The sequence below is a fragment of the Lacerta agilis genome, chromosome 6, assembly GCF_009819535.1.
Source record: "Lacerta agilis isolate rLacAgi1 chromosome 6, rLacAgi1.pri, whole genome shotgun sequence".
Classification (NCBI taxonomy): domain Eukaryota; kingdom Metazoa; phylum Chordata; class Lepidosauria; order Squamata; family Lacertidae; genus Lacerta; species Lacerta agilis.
Window position 1 is genome coordinate 43,049,297 of NC_046317.1, and position 21,278 is coordinate 43,070,574.

Here is a 21,278-nt window from a genome sequence, read left to right on the forward strand (position 1 = left end):
CTGAGAACAGAAATCATGTGGTGGCAGGGCGGCGGCAGCGGGAGAACCCATTAGCTAAAGTGGTACCTCAGGTTAAGAATGGTTCCAGGTTAAGAATGGACCTCCAGAACGAGTTAAGTTCTTAACCAGAGGTACCACTGTATTGGACTCCGTTCAATGCCATCTTGCAGAGGACAGACTCCTGGAGATGTGGGTATATATTTTATGTGACCTAGTTTACTTTGGGCTGCACAGCCCCAGCTCTATAGTCTCTTCTACATATTTTGGCTATTATAGTTATGATTATAACAATATTATATTACACTGGCTATTATTGAAACACTTATAATTTGAAATGCCCTTTATGGATGTAGGTGCTGTGCTTCATAAGAGTGTTGCTGGAGATTTTTGAAAATTGTTTCCGCAGACTTATGCCAACTTGTGCACAATGTCCACTTTTTTATTTTCTAACCCTCCCAAACTATGTTTTCTACATCATCTAAGTGAAATTGCCATCACACTGACCATTCTCATATAGATATATATTACAGCAACAGGGCTATTATTGTTAGCCTAGATTTATTCACAACTGCCTCGGATGGTTGCTTAAAGTTAGACCATAAACAGAACAGAACATGAGAACAAAGACTATGAGAAGAATTTGCTTCAGTGAGATTCAAGGAGACCGACTCAGAGTGCCAAGTGCATCTTGGTCAATGGCCATCTCACTTTCCGACCGGAAGCTGCTCAGTACGTTTCAGTCATTACTGTATGTCAGGGGTAGGCAACCTAAGGCCTGTGGGTCGGATGTGGCCCAATCGCCTTCTCAATTGGGCTCGTGGGCGGTCAGGGAATCAGCGTGTTTTTACATGAGTAGAATGTGTCCTTTTATTTAAAATGCATCTCTGGGTTATGTGTGGGGCATAGGAATTCGTTCATCCCCCCCCCCCTCCCAAAAAAATATAGTCCTCCCCACCACATGGTTTGAGGGACGGTGGACCGGCCCACGGCTGGAAAAGGTTGCTGACCCCTGCTGTACTTACTTAAAACTGACCTAATACCCCAAAACTATATACAGTACTGGCCCTTTAATCATTTCCGTACGTCCTCGCTGTGGGCTGGCATTAGCTGGCTCACTAGCCAATGAGAATCCCCGAATACATCTACGATTGAGAACGGCGTGAGAGGCGAAGAGGAGTTGCCCTTTTGTCCAATAGGAGCGGCCGATGCTAGTAGGCGCCAGAGCAAAGCCGTCCAGCCAGCTTCCTCAACCTTTTACAGCCAATGGCAGCGTTTCGTATTGGCCGGCAGGCGCTGAGGGCAAGGAGGAAGCTGCGCCCGCTCAGCTGCCATGGGTCTGGAGGTTGTGGCGGGAGGAGCAGCCGATAAGAAAGAGCAGCAACGGCACCGCCGGCGTCTGAGGGCGCCGCGCCAGCCCCGCTGAGGCTGCTCCAGGGCGGTCGGGGAAACCTCCGAGACGCTGAAGCTGGCGAGCCGTGGTCCGGAGTTGGGAGCCCCTCCCGGGTTGCGCTGCTGCCCGGCTTCCCCGGTTCCTGCCCCGGCCCAGCAGAAAAGGATGAAGAAGCGCAAGGAGCTCAACGCGCTCATCGGACTGGGCGGCGGGAACGGGGACCGGGGAAGCGGGAGCGGCGGCGGCGGCGGGCGCAAGAAGAGACACCCGAGGAAAGGCTCCGCCTCGGGCCACCGGCTCCTCCGCACCGAATCCGCCGAGAGCAGCAGCAGCAGCTCTTCCGGCCCGGAGTTCGGGGACGGCTTCGGGCTCCCGGGCGCCCGCTCCCGCTTTTCCAAGTGAGGCCCGCAAGAGAAGCAGGGAGGGGCTGCGCTTGGGGAGGAGGGGGCGAGGGACTTCGGTCCATGGAGAGTCAGGACAGGCAGGACGAGAGGAGGAGGATCTACGTGTGGAATATAGTTTTAGATAAGAATGCATTATTGGTCACGGGGCTTCCCCGTACGGGATTTGGGGCTGCAGAGTGGGTTGGTTGGGTGGGTGGGTAGGGATGAAGGGAGGGGGTTGAGGTGCATGTGGAACAGTTGATACGTGACTGTAGCGCCATCGGGAGTGTGCTGGGAGGAAAGGGGGGTTAGGGCGTTGGGAGTGTAAGGCTGACATGATTGCATCTGAGTTGGAAAGTTGGTGACTGGGTGGGTAACATTTGGGTGTGCTGGGGTTGAAAGTGAGTTAAGGCTACTGAGGATTTGGAGCAGATTGTTAACAAACAGTGAGTTTTTGTTCTGAGAGGGAAGCTGTCTGTGACATGAATAGTTGGGTGTGTTTCTGGTATAACTCGTTGCTCTTGCACTAAGCCCAGGTGTGTGGGTGGGAATACTAGTGCCATTCTTTTTGCTTGGTTATTGTCATTTTGTTTATATCCCACGCTTCTTCCTGAAGGAGCCCAGAGACTGTTCTGCTAAGCTTAAATCTCCCAAATATAGCTTCTGGTGCTCATAATCATGCTTTAATACATTTGATCTTGATTGATCTATACCTCTGGTGCTCTTCCTTGAACATTTGTATAAAAAAGATAAAATATCAGCAAGAACTTGGATTACTAGATACTGAATAATGGAATTCCTACAGTCAAGAATTAACAACAACCTCTGGTCAAGAGATTTAGATGAAGGCCCTTGAATAATAAACTAGTTTTGAATTTATCTAGCTGTTTTGCATTGGATTGAATTGTGAGAGAGTGATATATTGCATTAATATTGAATGTAAGTGCCAATTTTGTGTGATATTTGTGATGTAGCTGAACCATTCATTTATTCATTTAGGGGTGACTACCTGCGATGCTGCAAGCTTTGCTACCCATTATGTGCTTTTGTCATTTTGGCTGCTTGTGTGGTAGCTTGTGTTGGCTTGGTATGGATGCAGGTTGCTCTCAAGGAAGACCTGGATGAATTAAAGGAGCGGTTTCGAACCAGTAAGTATTGATCTTTGGTTTTCCCTTTCTTTATAATAACTTGTGGGATATGGAACAAAGTCTTATATAGCTGGTAATTGCCAAAACACTCTATAGTCTGTTTTAATATGAAGTAAACATGGTGACAAATGGTCATTTGTGTACAAAATATTATAACACTGTTACTAGGTATTATAACAAATCTTTTACCATCCTCTATAAACCACGGGTGATTAAAAACACATGGTCATACATGTATTTTTAAAAGGCAAAAGCCATATTTATTGGCATATGTCTGGTTTGAACTATTTAATGCTTTAAAATCATGCAATTAGATTTCTGTGATCCTTTGTGAATGTGTTCAAAAAATTCAAGTACTCAATATTTTGAAAGGCTGGTTTGCTAAAGTATCCTGAAAAAATTGCAGCTGTTTGTCTTGTGGATGGCAGTGGGTAGACAAGTTCACATCTCTGTGTCATCTGATGGTGATTGTGAACAGGAAAGATCCATATTGATTTGATGCCTTGCTATTTTAACAAAAAGTATGAGATAGAAATTGTCATATAGAAATTCCAAGGAAGGCTAGTGTCATGAGGTGGAGGGAATTGCCTAGGAGGAAATGCTTTTCTTCAAAGCTGTTGACACTATGAAATATAAGCAAACTACCAATTCATTTGTAACCAAGCTTTTCTTCACTGTCAACTCCAAAACACACTTCTGATCCTCCTTTTCTGATATGTTAATCTTAGAAGGTATACATACATGTATACCTACCTGTAACTAAATACATGTATTGATGAATCACAGCAACTATAATTTGCCTTTTTGATATAATTTATATACATACCTGGATACATAGTCCAGGTGATTTGTGAGACTATATACTGGCATATAACAAACCACTTTTGCTGTTGACCCAACTCTGTAGGGGAGAGGATTTCACAATTAATTGGTGTGTTTCCAGGAGGAAAACCACTAACAGCAATGGTGAAATACTATCTTGTTTTATATTATGACACTTTTAGGTCACCCAGCAGCTTTAGAGCTTAATCTTCAAAGTGCTATTCCTTCTTCAAATAGGTTACTTGGTATTATGTCTGTTAATGAACTGTCTTGAAAATGCACTGTGTTGAATGACAGTTTTTCATATAAGCTGAGCAATTACTGCATTTCTCAGTTGTATTTGTCTCTTTTAAGAATTGAATTCTCTACTAAGAAAAAAAATTAAAAACACAGTGTACTTAAAAGAGCTTTCTGGTGTTCGTTCTAAAAGCTTTAAATAGTTCTATCCAATTTTGTAAGTTTTGACAGGCATTCAGATTCAGTGTGGTGTAGTGGTTAAGAGCGGTAGGCTCGTAATCTGGGGAACCGGGTTCGCGTCTCCGCTCCTCCACATGCAGCTGCTGGGTGACCTTGGGCTAGTCACACTTCTCTGAAGTCTCTCAGCCCCACTCACCTCACAGAGTGTTTGTTGTGGGGGAGGAAGGGAAAGGAGAATGTGAGCCGCTTTGAGACTCCTTCGGGTAGTGATAAAGCGGGATATCAAATCCAAACTCTTCTTCTTCTTCTCTTCAATTTTATTTCATTTTACCAAGGTAGGTCCAAGGTCCATTGATCTAAGGTTGTTGTATTAATCTATAAAGCTCTGGACAACTTAAGTCCAAGGGTACTTTAATGACTGCCTGAACCCTTATCAGTCAGTGATAAGATCTGTAGGAGCATTGCTGGTTATCCTTTGAGTCATTGAGGTTCAAATTATGTAGCCAGGAAACCAAGCTTTCAGCATCATTGGCCCAGTCCTGCAAAATGTTGTTCTGGTTGAGATTCAGCAGACATCTGCTTTAGACTTTCAGCTTTTGCTGAACACTTTTTTATGTCACTAGGCTTATGCAGGCAATTAAGAAAAAGAGTAAATGTGACAACTGGTAGTTTGTGATTTTACATTTTGTCAGTTGTAAGCTGCTTTGGTTTTTTTAATGAAACACTGATAGTACACATATTTATGAAAAAATATAATAAAAATATTCTTAAATAAAACAATGTTTCTAGATATTAAAAGACTGTTAAGTTTAATAGCATAACTCTGTTATGAAAGAAAATTACTAAGGAGAACATGCTCAGAAGCATATTTGAAACTTGAAGGAAAGAGGTTATATTATTGTATATACACTTAATACAGTGGTAGTGGGAGTCCCGTTATACTTAGTGGGTGAAATTCAGCGTCATGCTCTTCCAACAGCCAGTATGGTTTAGTGGTTAGTGTGTTGGAGTAGAACCTGGGAGTTAAGAGTTTGAATCTCTGCTTGGCCGTGAAGCTCACTGGGTGATCTTGGGCCAGTCACAGTCTCTCAGCATAATCTTCACAGGGTTGTTGTGAAGATAAAAATTGGGGAGGGACTATATATGCCACCTTGAGCTTCTTAGAGAAAAGGTGGAGTATAAATGCAATTAATAATAAACAAATGTACAAGTAGCTTGGGTATTGCTTTTTTCTTGTTATATTGCTGAAGCATTTGGCGCAGCGGAAGTCGTAAGGACATAACAATGACTGACCAAAAATGGAATTCAATGAAGATTATTAATATTAAGCTTAGCATCGTATCGTCTATTTATCAGAATAATCCCAATGGTTATTTAGTCATTAGTGTATATATCTCATTTCTATGACAAGAATAAGCTGCCTATTTAATTCAACTTCTCTCTCTCAAGAGCAGACACAGATTACAGGAAGTTGGCTCCTGCAATACATTTTATGATGTCTTTCACATATGTCTGTTAATCTACAACTTTGTTTAGCTTACTTTTAGTTCCTAAATGCACAGTGTGGAAGCTTGGCTAAAATCAATGTAGATTTTACATAGTATGTTTAAAATTCAGTCCCAAATTACAAAGCAATGAAGGCATACCTGTTAAAGAATTTCTGCTTGTGTTCTCAGATCTTAGTGTTGATAACTATTGCTTCTGACTTTGTGTTTTAGTGGAGTCTAATCAAAAAACCTCATTCCAAGAAATTCCTAGATTGACTGAAGATCTGCTTAATAAACAAAAGGAACTGGAAAAGATTGAGAATGGAGATACGGGATTAAGCAAAATATGGGTAAACATCACTGAAATAAGCAAACAGGTAAAGTAAGTGACCATTCAAGTAAAGTTATAATCTAAGCCATTTAAAATATGTCTTATAACATCTTAGTTGAGCCATTTGCTATTATTGTTGTTATTGTTAATTAAGACCAACATTATGGGTCAATGTGTATGTTGACATTTTTTAAATTGGTAAAATTTATTAATCCATTCTTTTTACTGGCTGTGATAGTACATAATGCTAAGCCATAAAGTATGGTTCCGTAAGCCACACAGTACATTAGTTGTGTGCTGGTTCATGCAACCCAAGGGCTCCCGCTTCACTTCTCCTTTGTGCAAGCAGGTAAACAAGCCATAATATAGGTAGGTTGCCAGAATTACCGAAGTTGGGGCCATGGTTTGCTTTCACCCTGACAAACCATAGTAAATAAGCCACCAACAAACTATGATTTAGGACTGGCTAAAGTGGTCATTTGTTATCAGAAGAAAACACTGTTTCATGTTCAGATGTCACTCAGAGCTATTGACTTTGTGGTTTATTCATGAGCTCGTGCAAAGCAGCAGGGCGTAAGCTGCATGCTCCAGCATGTGGCTTGTGCACAGTATGGCTTTCTAAATACAGTTTTAAGTCTTATGTGCAGTTGTGGCCATTGTCTTAGCTTGAGTTCTGACAATGCCAAAAACCATGGTTTATTGTGACAGTAAAAAAACATGCTGCCCTCTCCCTCTTTCTTTTGTGCTGCTGCTAAAAGGAAATAAGAAATTTTACTTCCACTTCATTTGAACTTGACTTGTTAATCTTTGTTGCTTGCTTGAAACAAGGCAACTGCAAATTATTGGTTATGAAACTAGCTTGTTTCAACAAATCATATTCAAAAGGAAACTGAGAAGCGTTCTCATGGAAGGAATAAACATAGAAAGTCTCTGCACAACTGGATTGTTCTTAATTTTTAAAAGAATGTTCAATGACTCTAAAAGCTGGGAAGGAAATGTGTGCTTTTTGAATTTTTGCCTGTTTAGTGTATTTCAGTAGTTGGAAAATGTTTCCTTGTACCCCACTTCTCTTATGATAGAAGAGTTAGTGGTGCTTAATGTTTTTATATAAAAAAGAAGTTAGCAAGGAGCTAGCAACCTGCTTAATCAGTAGACTGATACTGACTGAAGATGAATTCATCAGTAGATTCTGAGCAAAGTGTTACCATGGTTGTGGTAGCTGTATGTAGTACAGACTCGAGAGGCTTCCCAATATTAGGTGCCGTGCCATTTATGTTTAAATGATTTATCTGTAACATCTTCTCTGAGAGAGAATGAAATAACATCTTCCTTTGGTTTTAGATTTCCTTGTTGATGTCAGCTGTAAATCACCTCAAAGTGAACATTAAATCTGCTTCTGATTTGATTAATCTTCCTGTCACAGTAGAAGAGCTTCAGAAAGTATGTACTACTACAAGTATATTGTGTTTATCAAATTCCGCTAGCTGCAGAAGTATTTTGAATCAGAGTTTTTTGAACCACTGCTATCATTGTACAATGGTGTTAATCACTTGTAGGAAGTATGTAGGTGGGAAATGATAATGCTGCGCTGGGTCACATTGCATAATGTCAGGATGTGCGCAGTTTGTTCAGTACGACTCTCCCATGTGGTGGTTTGTAAGGTTATATGGGTTATTTGTATTGTATTGCTTGGTATTTTGGGTTGGGTTTGCATGTTTGTGTTGTTGTATTATATTACAAGTTTCTAAATGTAACCTGCCCTGGGATCTTATGTGAAGTGTGGTGGTTATTATTTATTAGCTACTCTTCTGGAATTAATACATTTGAGTCTCACACTTTTTAATATACCACTGATACGACAAGATTATGATTGGGTGTTTTTTTGTTTTTTTTAGAGTGTTGCTACTATAGGTAGCACTGTAACTAGTGTTCATCATGATGTTGAGAGTATGCAGGCAGCAATTGAAGAACATAAGAAAACTATAGAGACACTCCAAAATGAGATGGTAAGGACTTGTATTAATATGATAGTAGTTCATTCTGTGATAATTCCCATATTAACTGCATTTTGGCTATATCATTTGATGGTAAAAATGTCTTTTTAAAGGCAGTCAATGTTTTTGATGAAAATCAGTATTCTCCAGTTTATTGTTGCAGAACTCCATGTGAAAGTTTTAACAGGGGTGGGAAGCTTAAGTATTTCAGATTCCTAGATACTATAAAATTTGTAAATATTGGTCATCTTCGATGATGTAAATAAGTTAATGATTAATGCCCAATTAATAGGGGATTGGGTGTCTAGCCTCAATGGACTTTCCTAATCCACCCTCTTCATATGCTGCTTGTACTATTTCTTAAAGCAAGGAAGGGCTTTCATTATAACAAGAACCTTTTGAGTAATTGCATGTTGAGGCAGCATCACATATCTCCCATGTTTCCTAACTGCTTTCCATCCATACAATTCTCGTATCATTGCACTTGTTTATTTATTTTGAATACATTTACATGAAGCACCAATATATTTGTGTATATCACATTCTGCTACCCTCTGTCTTCCTAGTTTTGTGTTTGTGAAAGCTTGGTTCCCATGTTCAAAGTTTAAATAACTGGTTTGAAAAATTCATTTTTACTACTTTTATTAGAGTGAACTTGCAGAAGATGTTAGAGGAAAGCAGCTGCCTTCATTTCCCTCCTTTCCAACCCCCCAAATAAGTGAGAAGAATTTGACAGACATTTGTAAACAGGTACAGCTTGTTTGCTGCTTTAGATGCTTTGCAAATCAGTGTTTCAGGATTTTTGTAAAACTATTTTAAACTAGGATTCTGGGACAAAGAAGAAACAGTCAGCCTATATTTTTAGGAAACATGGGTTGATATTTAAGATTAGTTATACTCGGAGTAGACTCATTGAAATTGGTGTTGTGGTCATTAATTTCAGAGGATCTGCACTGAATAGGACTTCATAGAATTATTGAGTTGGAAGGAACTACAAGGATCATCTAGTCCAATGATGGCCAAACGTGGCCCTCCAGCTGTTTGGGGATTACAGCTCCCATCACCCCTAGCTAACAGGACCAGTAGTCAGGGATGATGGGAATTGTAGTCCCAAAACAGCTGGAGGGCCAAGTTTGGCCACCACTGATTTAGTCCACCCCCTGCAATGCAGGAATCTTTCGCTCGGGTCTGTCTCTAACAATTAGTGAAATACGGTTTGCTTGGCAGAGAGCAGAAATAAAAGAGACTATGACAGTCTTCATAATAGGAAGCTGGATATTAATTTTAGGTTGTGATAGTCTCTTCCCTCAGTCCCTTGTATTGCATAATATCCAGCACAATGTGGAGTTCTGGAGAACTAAGAAGCTTGCTCACACACTATTTTGAGGCAATTTAATTCATTTTAATTAATTTATTGTCCAGCTGTGAATTCTGGAAATTGAGCAATATGTCTTTCTTTGCTTGTTAAAAAGGAAAAACATACAATTTCTTTGAAATAAATCATGAATGTTAAAACAGCCAACAACATGGCAGATTTTGAAATAGCTTTGTGGTTAGTCATTTGCCCTAGGTAAGTACTTAATTTGTGAGTAGTAAATTGCTATGCCAACTTGTAAAACTGCCTTGCAAAACACTGGCATAGTGTATGTATTATAAAATAAATGTTCCACTCTTCTAAAGATTCTTACCAGGGTATCCATTAAATATAGTAAATAACAGATTGGTATTAAAACAACATGTTGGCAACTTATTTTGTTTGATCTGTTGGGCTTTGTACTCTTTGAAGGGAGCTCGCAATAAAAGAACTGAACATAAGGCCTGTGTGATTTAGCACACCTGTTTTCAGAGGGTAGTTGCTGAAACCCAGCTTTCAACTTTCAAAGAACTGACAGACCTTCATTTAAGGATTTGTCAAGCGGCTCTAAACCCTATTTGAGCTGCAATCCAATAACACTTGGGAATATGCTTTGCTGAATTTAGGGATTTACTTATGAGTAAGCTAGCATGTGTAAGGTACCTGGGTGGTGCTGTGGGTTAAACCACAGAGCCTAGGGCTTGCTGATCAGAAGGTCGGCGGTTTGAATTCCTGCGACGGTGTGAGCTCCCGTTGCTCAGTCCCAGTTCCTGCCCACCTAGCAGTTCGAAAGCACGTCAAAGTGCAAGTAGATAAATAGGTACCGCTCCAGCGGGAAGGTAAATGGTGTTTCCGTGCACTGCTCTGGTTTGCCAGAAGCGGCTTAGTCATGTTGGCCACATGTCCCGGAAGCTGTATGCCGGCTCCCTCGGCCAGTAACGTGAGATGAGCGCTGCAACCCCAGAGTCGGCCATGACTGGACCTAATGGTCAGGGGTCCCTTTACCTTTACCTAAGCCAGCATAGTAAAGCTGCAGACGAATGACAACAATTGCATAAGTATAAACTACTCACTCTTAATTATTGCTGTTTCTATAATAGAATAATAACATTGTTTCTGTATTGAACAGGATAACCAGTACCTGCATACCTCTATAGAAGAGGTAAACTCTACCCTAATGTTGTACCAGAAACAGAATGATTTAAAACTTTTCAATATGGACTCCACAGTTGGCAATCTAAGTTGGAGAGTTGCTTCATTAGAAAATCATATGACAGTGAATAAACTGGAAAAAAGAGAAAACCTGACCCTTGGCATAGTAAGTGCCCAGCTATTGTGGGTGTTTCAAAAACGAATTTTTGCAAAGCAGTTATGTTTGCTGTATGCTATATGGATTAGTTGTGCTGCATAGTGGTTGAACTGATACTGGGAAAGCCACACTTTCCAAAAAGAAATTTCAATTTATGCTTGGTGTGTGGAGTTATAAATGCTAACTATAGTGAAAGAGGCCATTCTCTAGTTATCTGGATTCCTTCTATCACAAGCTTTGCACTGAATTAATGAATTTCTGCAACAATATGAGCTGTCAGTTGGATCTTCAGTGATGCTTTCTGTGTTACTGTGGATCTTGGTCACCTTGAATTTGCTTGTACAGCTTTTGATGACTGACAATTTGAACAGTAAAGTCCGCTATACAGTGGTACCTCGGGTTACAAACACTTTGGGTTACAGACTCTGCTAACCCGGAAGTAGTACCTCGGGTTAAGAACTTTACTTCAGGAAGAGAACAGAAATCACGTTGCGGCAGTGGCAGCGGGGGGCCCCATTAGCTAAAGTTGTACCCCAGGTTAAGAATGGACCTCCGGAACAAATTGAGTTTGTAACCAGAGGTACCACTGTACTCTTAATGTCTATGAGAACTATGCTTCAGTTTTATTACAAAGTTAAAACTGCAGTCCTACACACTTCTTGGGAAGTAAGCCCCATTTATGTCAGAGGGAGTTGTTTCTGAGTCGACATGCATTGTATTGGACTTGGATTGCAAGATTGTATGGATGCAGTAGTAGTGCTTGCATTGCAAGTAAGCTCCTACCACAATCAGTTAATGTTTGTTGCAGCATTTTGTGTAGTTGCTCTCATCTGACTATGCATTGAGACTCTGCACCTAGAAAAATGTTGATGAAGCCAGATTCTACATGCCTTCTTCATGTTTTCTTACTGAAAACATTTCTCTTTCCATGTTCTGCAAGATTTTGGGATATATTGGGATGAAAAGAAAAGGAGCTGGTGGAACTGGCTGTCAGAATGGCAACTTGGCTGGGCACTAGACAAAACAATATTTTTCTGTGATTCTATTCCTTTAAAAAAATGTAAACACTGTAGTGGAAGTACTATGGTGAAATGGCAAACATCTAGAGCAAGTGTAATAGTTGAATGTATATCTTAATGTTTTTAGGGGATTAGAAATCTCAAATAATGAAGTTGGAAATCTTGGCCACATGTAGAACTGAAAACTGTGTAATACAATTGCCACCTAAGATGGAAAATGTAGAAGGAAGGCTAGGAGAAGCTGTATTGACCAGGTTGTATTGGACATTGACACTAAAATGTGTAACTCATTAGAGTTTGGTTGTTCAGCATATTGGATCCCCAACTCCACCTTTCTGGCAGCACTGCTATGTGTGTGTTCCTGTTGTACAGTTATTATACAGTCATGTGGATTGTTTCCTTTAAAAATGTAATTACTGATACAGTGGCATCCTTATTGATATGCTATTTCAACCTCCAGTGTACTTCTTTCTCTTTTTGCTTAAATAGCCACTGGGTTGTGCCAGTTGCAGACTAGGACTGTCTGAGCTCCCACTGATCTCAGCATATCCTGATGAGCTTTGTATATTAACTTTTCTCTCCAATATAGTTGTTCAAATAATGGGTCTTGCTGCTTACTCACAAAGCTACATTATCTTTGTGATCACTGACTAGTCCTAGGGTGTTCATCTCTTGTATCTCTTAAGGGTAAACTATATTTTAGAAGAAGACACAACCATATGCCTTCCTTTTGGTTTTGCTTTTTGCAGGTGGGTGACTTAACTACCTCGGTGAAAGTAGAAAATGAACCAAGGAATGAAACTACTACTGAAAAGGTACAGTGCATGGAGGTAATTCTAGGGAAACCAGAAATAGTGTTTAAAAGCAAGCCATATCATATTACTACAGTTTTTTCCTGCTTTACCTAATTTACCCATAAAGACTGGAAGGTGTGATAACAAACTCCAACTAAGGAAATATACAAAATGGTACAGATTCAAATTTCTAGAAATATATAATAAATCTGTTCTCTGCAATGTATCAAACTATTTATGCTGGAGATCTCTCTGGCTTGCTCTTAAAAGCAAACTACATATTGCACACCAGAGAGACACTCTAAGAACTTCCTAGGTAATAAGAACTTATTAAGGATAAAACAAGGTTATGCAGATTTTTGATAAAAGGAAATAACCAATTTAAATGCTGGCTGGGTGAGGTTGGTTGGTGCAGAGTATCTTATTTGTCACAAATAAGGTACTCTCTAGTACAGAAAATGCTATAGTAAACTGGTCCTCTTGAATATGTTCTTGTTTTGTCAGGTTACTGGGCAAGTGAAATTATTGTTTTATTTTGGCCTTATTGGTCTATGGAAAACGTGTCTTGTAGCTTCTTAAGATTATGTTATCTAATCCTATGGCCAACCATAATAGGCCACAGGGGTTCTATAGAACATATGGGTGATATGGTGCTTATAGATTAAGTACTTCTGAACTGTGGAATCTTGCAGTTTATTACAACTTAGTCTGAAATTGGCAGTGTTTTTTCATGAAATATTTCTGTTGGTATTGTACAGAATATAGAAAATGGGGATTCTCAGGTATCCATGTTAAGAGAGAAGCTGCAGCTGATCAACGCTCTGTCAAGCAAACCAGAAAGTGATCGATCTGAAGCATTGAAAAAAGGTGAATGTTGCATATACAGTAGTTTCACTTCCTACACTAAATTACTATACTGCTGCTTTAGCTAATTTAATCATGAGTCATTTGCACTACAGTTAACTTGGGCAAATGAGCAAACCGGGTGCTGAAAGGAGTGGAAATACGTCTGATGGCTGGCCTCTAGTTACGAGCTTCTAACCAAAGCCTCCCATAGCTCATCCTTTATGGAAAGAGAAATAAGAAGTGTAAAAACTAAGTGCTTACTTTGGAACGAAAAACTATTAGCAGAACCACATTCTTAACAGGAACAATTGAGGCATGTACAACTCAGTTCCAAATTTATCAGTTTATCACTTTCAGCACATGAACTGCTTTGATCGTTCAAGTAAGCATTTACACATTATATCACTTACTGTGCTGTAATGAAAAAGCAAGGTAGCTATCATCTTGTCAAAATCCCCAATAAATGATCAGTCTAAATATTTCTCTTTGCCTTATTGAGTTAATACTCTAGCATAGAAACACACGTGCCACATCAGTTAGGCTAGGTTATACATTTGAAATGCGCTTTTCCATTCAAAATGCACAAGAAAAAGCAAGTTTGAAAAGATTGGGCCATTACCGGTACTTTACCATATTCAAAGCGGAAAGCCGTCTGCCTCATTAGAAGATACTTTCTATAAGTGTTAAAATCTGGGGTTAGCAGTGTGACACCCACAAGCACCAATGTTTCCACCAGTACCAGTAAATATACTCTCTGAAATCTGCAATGCGTGAGTGTCTGTTTGCTCTTCTGGCTCAGTTCCTGTTTGCTCTGGCTCAATCTTTCCTACATTGAACATGCTCCCTTTAAAGATACCCATGTTACATTTTACGCCAGAATTGGACACCCCACCTCCAGTTGCAACAAGGGGAGACGTGCAATGAGCTTCTTTATGAGAGAGTTCAGTGGTAGCTGGGAAGGGGGGGCATGACAGCACCACTTTGCCCTGTTGCTTTTTCTGTTCTTTTGGATGTAGAAATCCTTTTGTGACTGACACCGATGGCACTTTTTCAAAATTTCATAAATGTCCACTAGCCCAAAAAGGTTGCTGCCACTTGCACTGATTTTCCACTAATGACATCTCTGGTATGTTACTGTGTTGAAAGTGCCATATTATGTTGGATACCATCTTCAGGTAGCCCCCTTTGTGAAGCATAATTGCCTTCCACCTATTCTTGCCAGATAATTAGCAAGTAAAATTTCTTGACAGGAGGAAAACTCCAGAGCACTACATCAAAGCCTACAAAGCTTCCAAGACTTTCTTCAAGATCAGTTGGCAGCAGTTTTGAGGGGAATAGACACCCAAGAGACTTGTCATTACCTGGAATATCCAACATAGAAGGTAACCACATGTGGTTGGAGATGAATGAACCTTAGAGAACATTTGTCAAATGTAGCATAAACAATCCCAAAGGAACTCTCCAAGCTGAGTGAATGGGCAGTAAAATAGCAAATGCAGTGCAAACAAGTGTAAAGTGATGCATGCCTGGGTAAAAAGATAATTTTATGCATTTACAGAGTCTGAAATAGCAGTATGTGGCCAGGAACAAGACCTTGGGGTCATAGTGGGTAGCTCAAGAATAGCATCACAACTGCAGCCAGTCTGAATCCTTAAGATTATGGAAAAGGCAGTGGTAAACATTTATGCCTGCTTAAAGGCCTGCAAAGATGGGGAACTTAAGGCAGGTAGATTCTTGTCTCCTGGAAAGTGATGCAGGTGGAAAGGGTTAATTCCCTTTCCTTTATTTACATTGGATATTTTAAAAAAGATTTCTGCAGTTGAAAGGTGCATGCTGTTCAGCCATAAGTATTCAAAAGTGGAGAAAACATTGGTGAAGATGTACAAAAGATATACAGGGTGAACTGAAACACTGACCGGGATTCATTTGGCAGAAGTACAGTTTACTTTGTATGTTCTCAAGCAAATGTGAGGTTTCTGGTTCAAACTGTTGAGAGGGGTCCAATATTTTAGCAAATCAATGTTGCTTTTGTTTAAATGTCCACAGAGAATGGTTCTCTTTCGGGCTGGTTCACATTTAGCAATCTCCTCTGAGAATGAGTCATGCCTCACTTACCCTCTGTTACCACTCCCCCTCCTTACCTTACATGCTGAGAAAATATTCTGCTCTGCTATGTTTAAGCCACAGTTTCCCGTTAGCTCTGAACTGGGAAACTGTGAATTTTGACTAACAACCTGGTTTCATATCCTGGTTAGTAGTGAGAAACTGGTTTAAGCAAATAGCAATAGAAGCAGCAACGTTGGCACACAAGGGAAGGAGGATTCTGGGGGCCCAGTGCTAGTAGTTCTTGGCTTAATAAACTGGCTCTTTATTGGAATGTATATTACAGACCATATAGTGTGTATTTTGTGTGTCTGGTGGAAAAAGCTACTGCTGCTGGAGGAAAGTGTTAATGCTTCTTAGCTACTGTCAGTTCTTTAAAATTATTTGTTACTTCTTACAGACCTTCAGGATTTATTCAGAACCATCAGCCAAGGCTCTGATGGCAAGCTCTCCTATGAAGACCTGCAAAAACTGGTTGGATCTGCAGTGTATGATTCACAGAGCTTTAAAGAATTTGATACAGATGGAGATGAAAAGTATTCCTTACTGGAACTAAGGATGGCTTTAGGTTTATAGTATCTCTACATATATAAATAACAGTATTGAAGGACTACAGTAGCTATACAAGAAAAAACTGATACGTTAAAAGCTACATCTGGCACTTTCCGAATTATATACTAATCTTTGCAGCTAACTTAGTGTACATGTTGACACCGTTTTAATTTTGTGTTCTTTGGAAAATATGGAAAGCTTCTAATTTTTTATTTAAGAGATACAGACTCCTCAGATTTTCAATTTTGAACCTCTAATCCCGAGATTATTTGGTAAAGCCTAAACTCTGTTGACAAGTAGAGGGCACATAGGTGCAACTAAATTTTCTCTCGATTGAGGTTTAGAGGAATATATTCTGCCATGGTTTTGGATAACTGGGCTGCACCTTAAATTGCACTAAGAATTTTAGCTCAAAGTTTTTATTTCCCTTATAAGGGAAGCACTTGTCTTCAAATTAGAATATGTGTGTATATATTGACAGACATGTATTTTATATTTCAAATTTGCCTTAAATTAGCTGCACTTTAGAATAAAAAAAATAAAAGCATCTATCTTCACAGGATGGGGGCTCTTTTCCTTGTAAAATTAAAATTGAATCAATTACATCTGAGTCAACTTGGCAATCTATTAAAAGTAATAAGGATCCCAAAGTAAGTTGTGTTGGAGGAGGCTGGAAAGACATGTTTCTCCTTAGGACACTTTGGGGGTCTGCTTTTCCCATAGTTGCATGGGAATCCATGGATAACATTCAGATACTAAGATACCTGAATACCAGACTTTTATCCCTAAAGATGAGATGAAATAAAAGTTCCTGTTTATTTTATACTCTGAACCACGGGAGATAAGAATAATAACTAGTTCTTTCCCTCTGCCATTCAATTTCATATGGATTGTTTAGTATTAAAAACCTTTGGAAGAAGTGCAGTTACTAGCCTTTCTGTAGACTTTCCCTCTTACTTTGGCTAACATTTATTGAATTAAACTTCCTCACCTTAGTACAAATCTCAGCAAATCAGAAATCGTGTTATGTGGGGGTTACGTTCCTGGTCAGGAACCCCTGGACCCGGGGCCCCTGCAAGTTGGAGGGCTGCTTGCCCGGCTTGGGGAAGGCTGTGTACAAGGGCTCTGACAGCATCCTAGAGTGCTCCCATCTCCTTTCCAAAGCCTAGTAAGTGCTTGCCCAGGCAGGAGGGCTCTGGGACCCTGTAAGCCTCTAATGGATAAGCCCACAATCACAGCTCTGCACAGGTGTGTGTTGGGGAAATAAAGATTGGGTTTCCGCCACTTCCCATGTATTTATTTCCCCACCAACCTGCCCAAAGCTGTAATTGCATTATTAAAATAAGCATAGGTTGTGACTTACCTGTACAGTGGTACCTATGGTTACGAACTTAATTTGTTCCAGAGGTCTGTTAAGTTCGCAACTAGGGGCATCTACTTCCGGGTTAGCAGAGCCTGTTACCCAAAGCATTCATAAGGAGGATGATATGTAACCTGAGGTTCCACTGTATTCTCATTTTACCTCTGTCATGATTTATGTGAGCCAGGAAGAGGTTGGGGATATTTGGGGCCAAACATGTGAGTGTATCTTTGCATTTGTACATAGTGGTGGTGTTGTTTTTTAAAAAAAATTGCAGTGTGGGGCCCTGATCCAGGTTGGAACTGTGGCATGAGCAAAGGGTAAAAAAAGGTAGGTAAAGGACCCCTGAATGGATTAAGTCCAGTCAAAGGCGACCATGGGGTGCGGTGCTCATCTTACTTTCAGGCTGAGGGAGCCAGCGTTTGTCTACAGACAGCTTTCCGGGTCATGTGGCTAGCATGACTAAATCACTACTGGCGCACGGAGGACCGTGACGAGTGCCGGAGTGCACAGAAACACCGTTTACCTTCCCGCCACAGCGGTACCTATTTACGGTATTTACTTGCACTGGTATGCTTTTGAACTGCTAGGTTGACAAGCTGGGAGAGAGCCATGCGAGCTCACCCCATTGCAGGGATTCGAACCACCGACCTTCCGATTGGCAAGCCCAAGAGGCTGAGTGGTTTAGACCACAGCGCCACCCGCGTCCCTTGTGGCATGAGTAGAAGAGGGTTAACCCTCCCCTCTCCCAGTACCATTGTTGTGATGAAAATCCTGTCCCCTGAAATTGTCTGATATGGCAAAGCTTTGTGGGAGGGATTTCCATTGGGATCACCACACAGGGAGTAAAGATTAACACATTGAATCAGCACTACAGTCCAGATCTGGATTGGGGGCTCCATATGTGTTGTTTTATAAAGTGTGTGCAAATGTGAAGAGTCGGTTGATGCAAACTGCAACTTGGTCCTTTTTACAGTTCCCTTGCTTAAACTTAAGAACTCTATGATACTTTAAGCTACCCTACACTATTGGAAAAAGCAGGTAGAGGGAGATGCAGGGTAAGGCATATATATAGAGAGAGAGTGAGTGTGTGTAAATTAAGTGACTTGTTTTCTAGATACTGAGAACAAATAAATATTGGGAATTACATTTGAAGGGACATACAAAGTTTACTACAACAAAGGATTTGATCTTTTCACTTTTAATTTGATAGGCAAAGTAACACAACAAAGTACAGACTTTACAGTCATCTGAATATGCATGCCATGGACAATAATACTTTTATCTATATGCCGCCCATCTGACTGAGTTGCCCCAGCCACTCTGGTGGCTTTCGACAGAAGACTAGTGTACATGGAGGTCTAATATAATGTTGGTTTACTCTAGAGTAGATGGAAAAGATTCCTCCAAAAACATTACAATAATGAAAAGCCTTGAAAAACCAAATTTCTCTGATAGGTTCTCTAGTTTTTTACTACCAGTTTCCTACCTGGGCAAGTTGACCTTGCCCAGTGAAGTTGAGAAATATTTCAAGATTACTGAAAACCAGTGCTCTGTCAGACAAGTGTCAACCACTTTTTTATCTGCTTTCTGTATAAAACTGTTGACCAAATTAAATGAAGCAATAAAAATAACTCTACTAGTATTTGTACCTATGTAATATGATTGTATGCCAAATTGTTGAAGGTATTTTTGGAAGATTGGTTTGTATAATTAATAGCCCCCTCTTAAGTGAATAACTGATCATTGTTTAACTTGTTTTTGAGGTGTATATTTACCATAATAGGGAAATCCCGTTCAAATACTTTGGAATATTCATGGCTGGCTGGATGCTCAACTACTAAAGTGATAGTCATCTGAAATTCTACCATCTCAGTTTTCATGAAGGGAAACATGTTTGGAAACCATCTCACTTCAAAGGATGCCTCTCATGCAGAAAGCTTTCCAAAGCCCAGCTCATGTTGCCTCAGCAGCAAGGGAATTATACAGAGACTTGTGTGTTATATGGCTCCTTCCCACACTAGCATTTTCCAGCTCCTGAGTGTGTGTGTGGCACATGTGGGAGAGAACCACATCATTCAGCAAACACACATGCGTCAAGTTTGCTGGTGTGGTGTGAGGACAGATGATAAAAAGTAGGTCTCCCATCTCTGATAACATGAACTGGGCCTAATTTCTTCTCTCTGAAGAAGAAACCAACTACTGTGGTTAGGACAATAGTTGCATAATTATAGAAATATTATAGAAATACTTTGTCACTGTATCACATGTTTACAGTGAGATTAAACGAGCCCCCCCCCCCAATCTCTCAGTCCTTGTCACACTCTGTGTGCTGTCGTACTACTACTAACCCCAAACGTCAGCTGCAATGTTGCTGTCTTTCATTCAGCAGCCTCACGGCCCATGGGTAGAAACTGTTTTTTAACCTGTTGGTGCGGCTTATCATGTTTCTATATCTCAGATTTAAAAGGTGCTGGCTAGGGTGTGAGTCATCCCAGAGAATGTTTCTCGTTCTTCTGAGGCAACGGTTTCTCGCGATAACTTCTAGCGGACTTGGGGGACAGCCCACAATTTCCTGTGGACCAATAGAAGGAAATCATAAGTTGCTGTTCAACTTGGTTCTTTCGCAAGGTCCTTCGGAAATGAAGTCTCTGTTGGGCCTTCCTAACCACCTTCCTAACATACCTGTATGTTAACAGGAACAGCCATGGGGCTGTGAAGGCTACAACGCCAGTAACATACCAAGCAGAACTAAATCATGTATTCTAGGGAATACTGTTTTAGCTCAGATTGCTAATGGTTTGCTGCTTGTGTTTTACAATGCAACAGTGTTTTGCTATATTTTGTAGGCTGTGGAGCACACAGCCCCGTGCAGTAGTGCTAAAGTATCTTCTCCCAGCAACATATGGAAATAAAGGAGGAAAATGGAATTGAGCCACAAGCTTAAATCCAAGCTTCTGTTCAATGTTTAGTATCCTGAGCATTGTGATGTGCCATTCTGTGTTGGGAAAAAGCACATACATGGTTATAGCTATGGTTAACTTTTTTACCTGCTTCAAGAATGCTAGCGAAACTTTAGTGCTGCAGTACTGAAGGCCTTTGGGTGAATACTGAGTTTATTTTAACCCTTTTGGAATGCTTCCAGTGAAGATGAGGCATTCTCTGAAAACTGAAATTATCCCTGTTGCCCTTCAGCCAAGATTGAAAATATGTTGGTTGAGAATTAATACACAACAATAAAATCTGTTTGCAGCATCTCTTGTGGTAGCAGAAATGAAACTGATGTGTATTCACAAAGCAAATGTGTGACTTAAAACAGTTGGTTTGGAGTGGTCATACAAAAAGAGGATTTAATAGTAAGGACTCCACAGCATTAAGAGCTAGAGACAGTTTTTCTCTTAAGTATTTAAGACAGCTGCTTCTTTGGTGCTGGAAGGTTGTATTGATCTTGTCCTTTGTGTGTGAAACCTACAGCGAAGAGAACTAAAAACTATCCAGGAAAAGTTGAGCTATTCCATGTTCATATCCTCCAGTGTTGGTTGTCTTAGGAGAAGCTGTTCCTGTTTCTTGGCATAGGAATAACCGATCAGTTTTGTGTGTGTGTGTTTTTTTTAGAATTTTGAACAGAATTATTTGCTAAGATTCTTAGCTTTGCTTTGATTCATTTTCTTTGTAATTTGTGTTGGCCTACTGCATTAAATATTTTAGTTGAGTGTTGTGTAAATAAATAATTTATTTTAAGCTGGCCTTCCATATATATTGGCTGAATTGCTGACATCTTATAGGCAAATTGGATATCTTTTAGAACTGTAGAAAAGCTTGTAAGAATTAAAGCTGGTTTTAGCTACAGGATTTTGCACCTATCATGCATTGTGAATGTCAAATTTAAATAAAAACACTTTGTTTGGGGTGTAATTGGCAATTTATTTTCAAAATCAAATTTTATAGGAAGGAAATGCTTTGCAGCAT

The 21,278-nt window shown here is 40.1% G+C and overlaps 1 protein-coding gene across 2 annotated transcripts; it reads left to right on the forward strand.

The window, feature by feature from the left end:
• The first annotated feature begins 1,271 nt into the window (after nucleotides 1–1,271).
• Nucleotides 1,272–16,511, forward strand: EFCAB14 (EF-hand calcium binding domain 14). Of its 2 annotated transcripts, none has more exons than XM_033152217.1 (11): nucleotides 1,272–1,788; nucleotides 2,773–2,921; nucleotides 5,879–6,024; nucleotides 7,320–7,418; nucleotides 7,874–7,984; nucleotides 8,621–8,722; nucleotides 10,456–10,644; nucleotides 12,404–12,484; nucleotides 13,207–13,315; nucleotides 14,545–14,676; nucleotides 15,798–16,511. In XM_033152217.1, the coding sequence occupies exons 1-11, from the start codon at nucleotides 1,556–1,558 to the stop codon at nucleotides 15,971–15,973; spliced, it is 1,527 nt and encodes a 508-aa protein (XP_033008108.1). In that variant the 5' UTR covers nucleotides 1,272–1,555; the 3' UTR covers nucleotides 15,974–16,511. The 2 variants fall into 2 exon arrangements, with proteins under 2 accessions (XP_033008108.1, XP_033008109.1); XM_033152218.1 differs by having other exon boundaries at nucleotides 1,274–1,788; nucleotides 12,404–12,469.
• The last annotated feature ends 4,767 nt before the right edge of the window (nucleotides 16,512–21,278 follow it).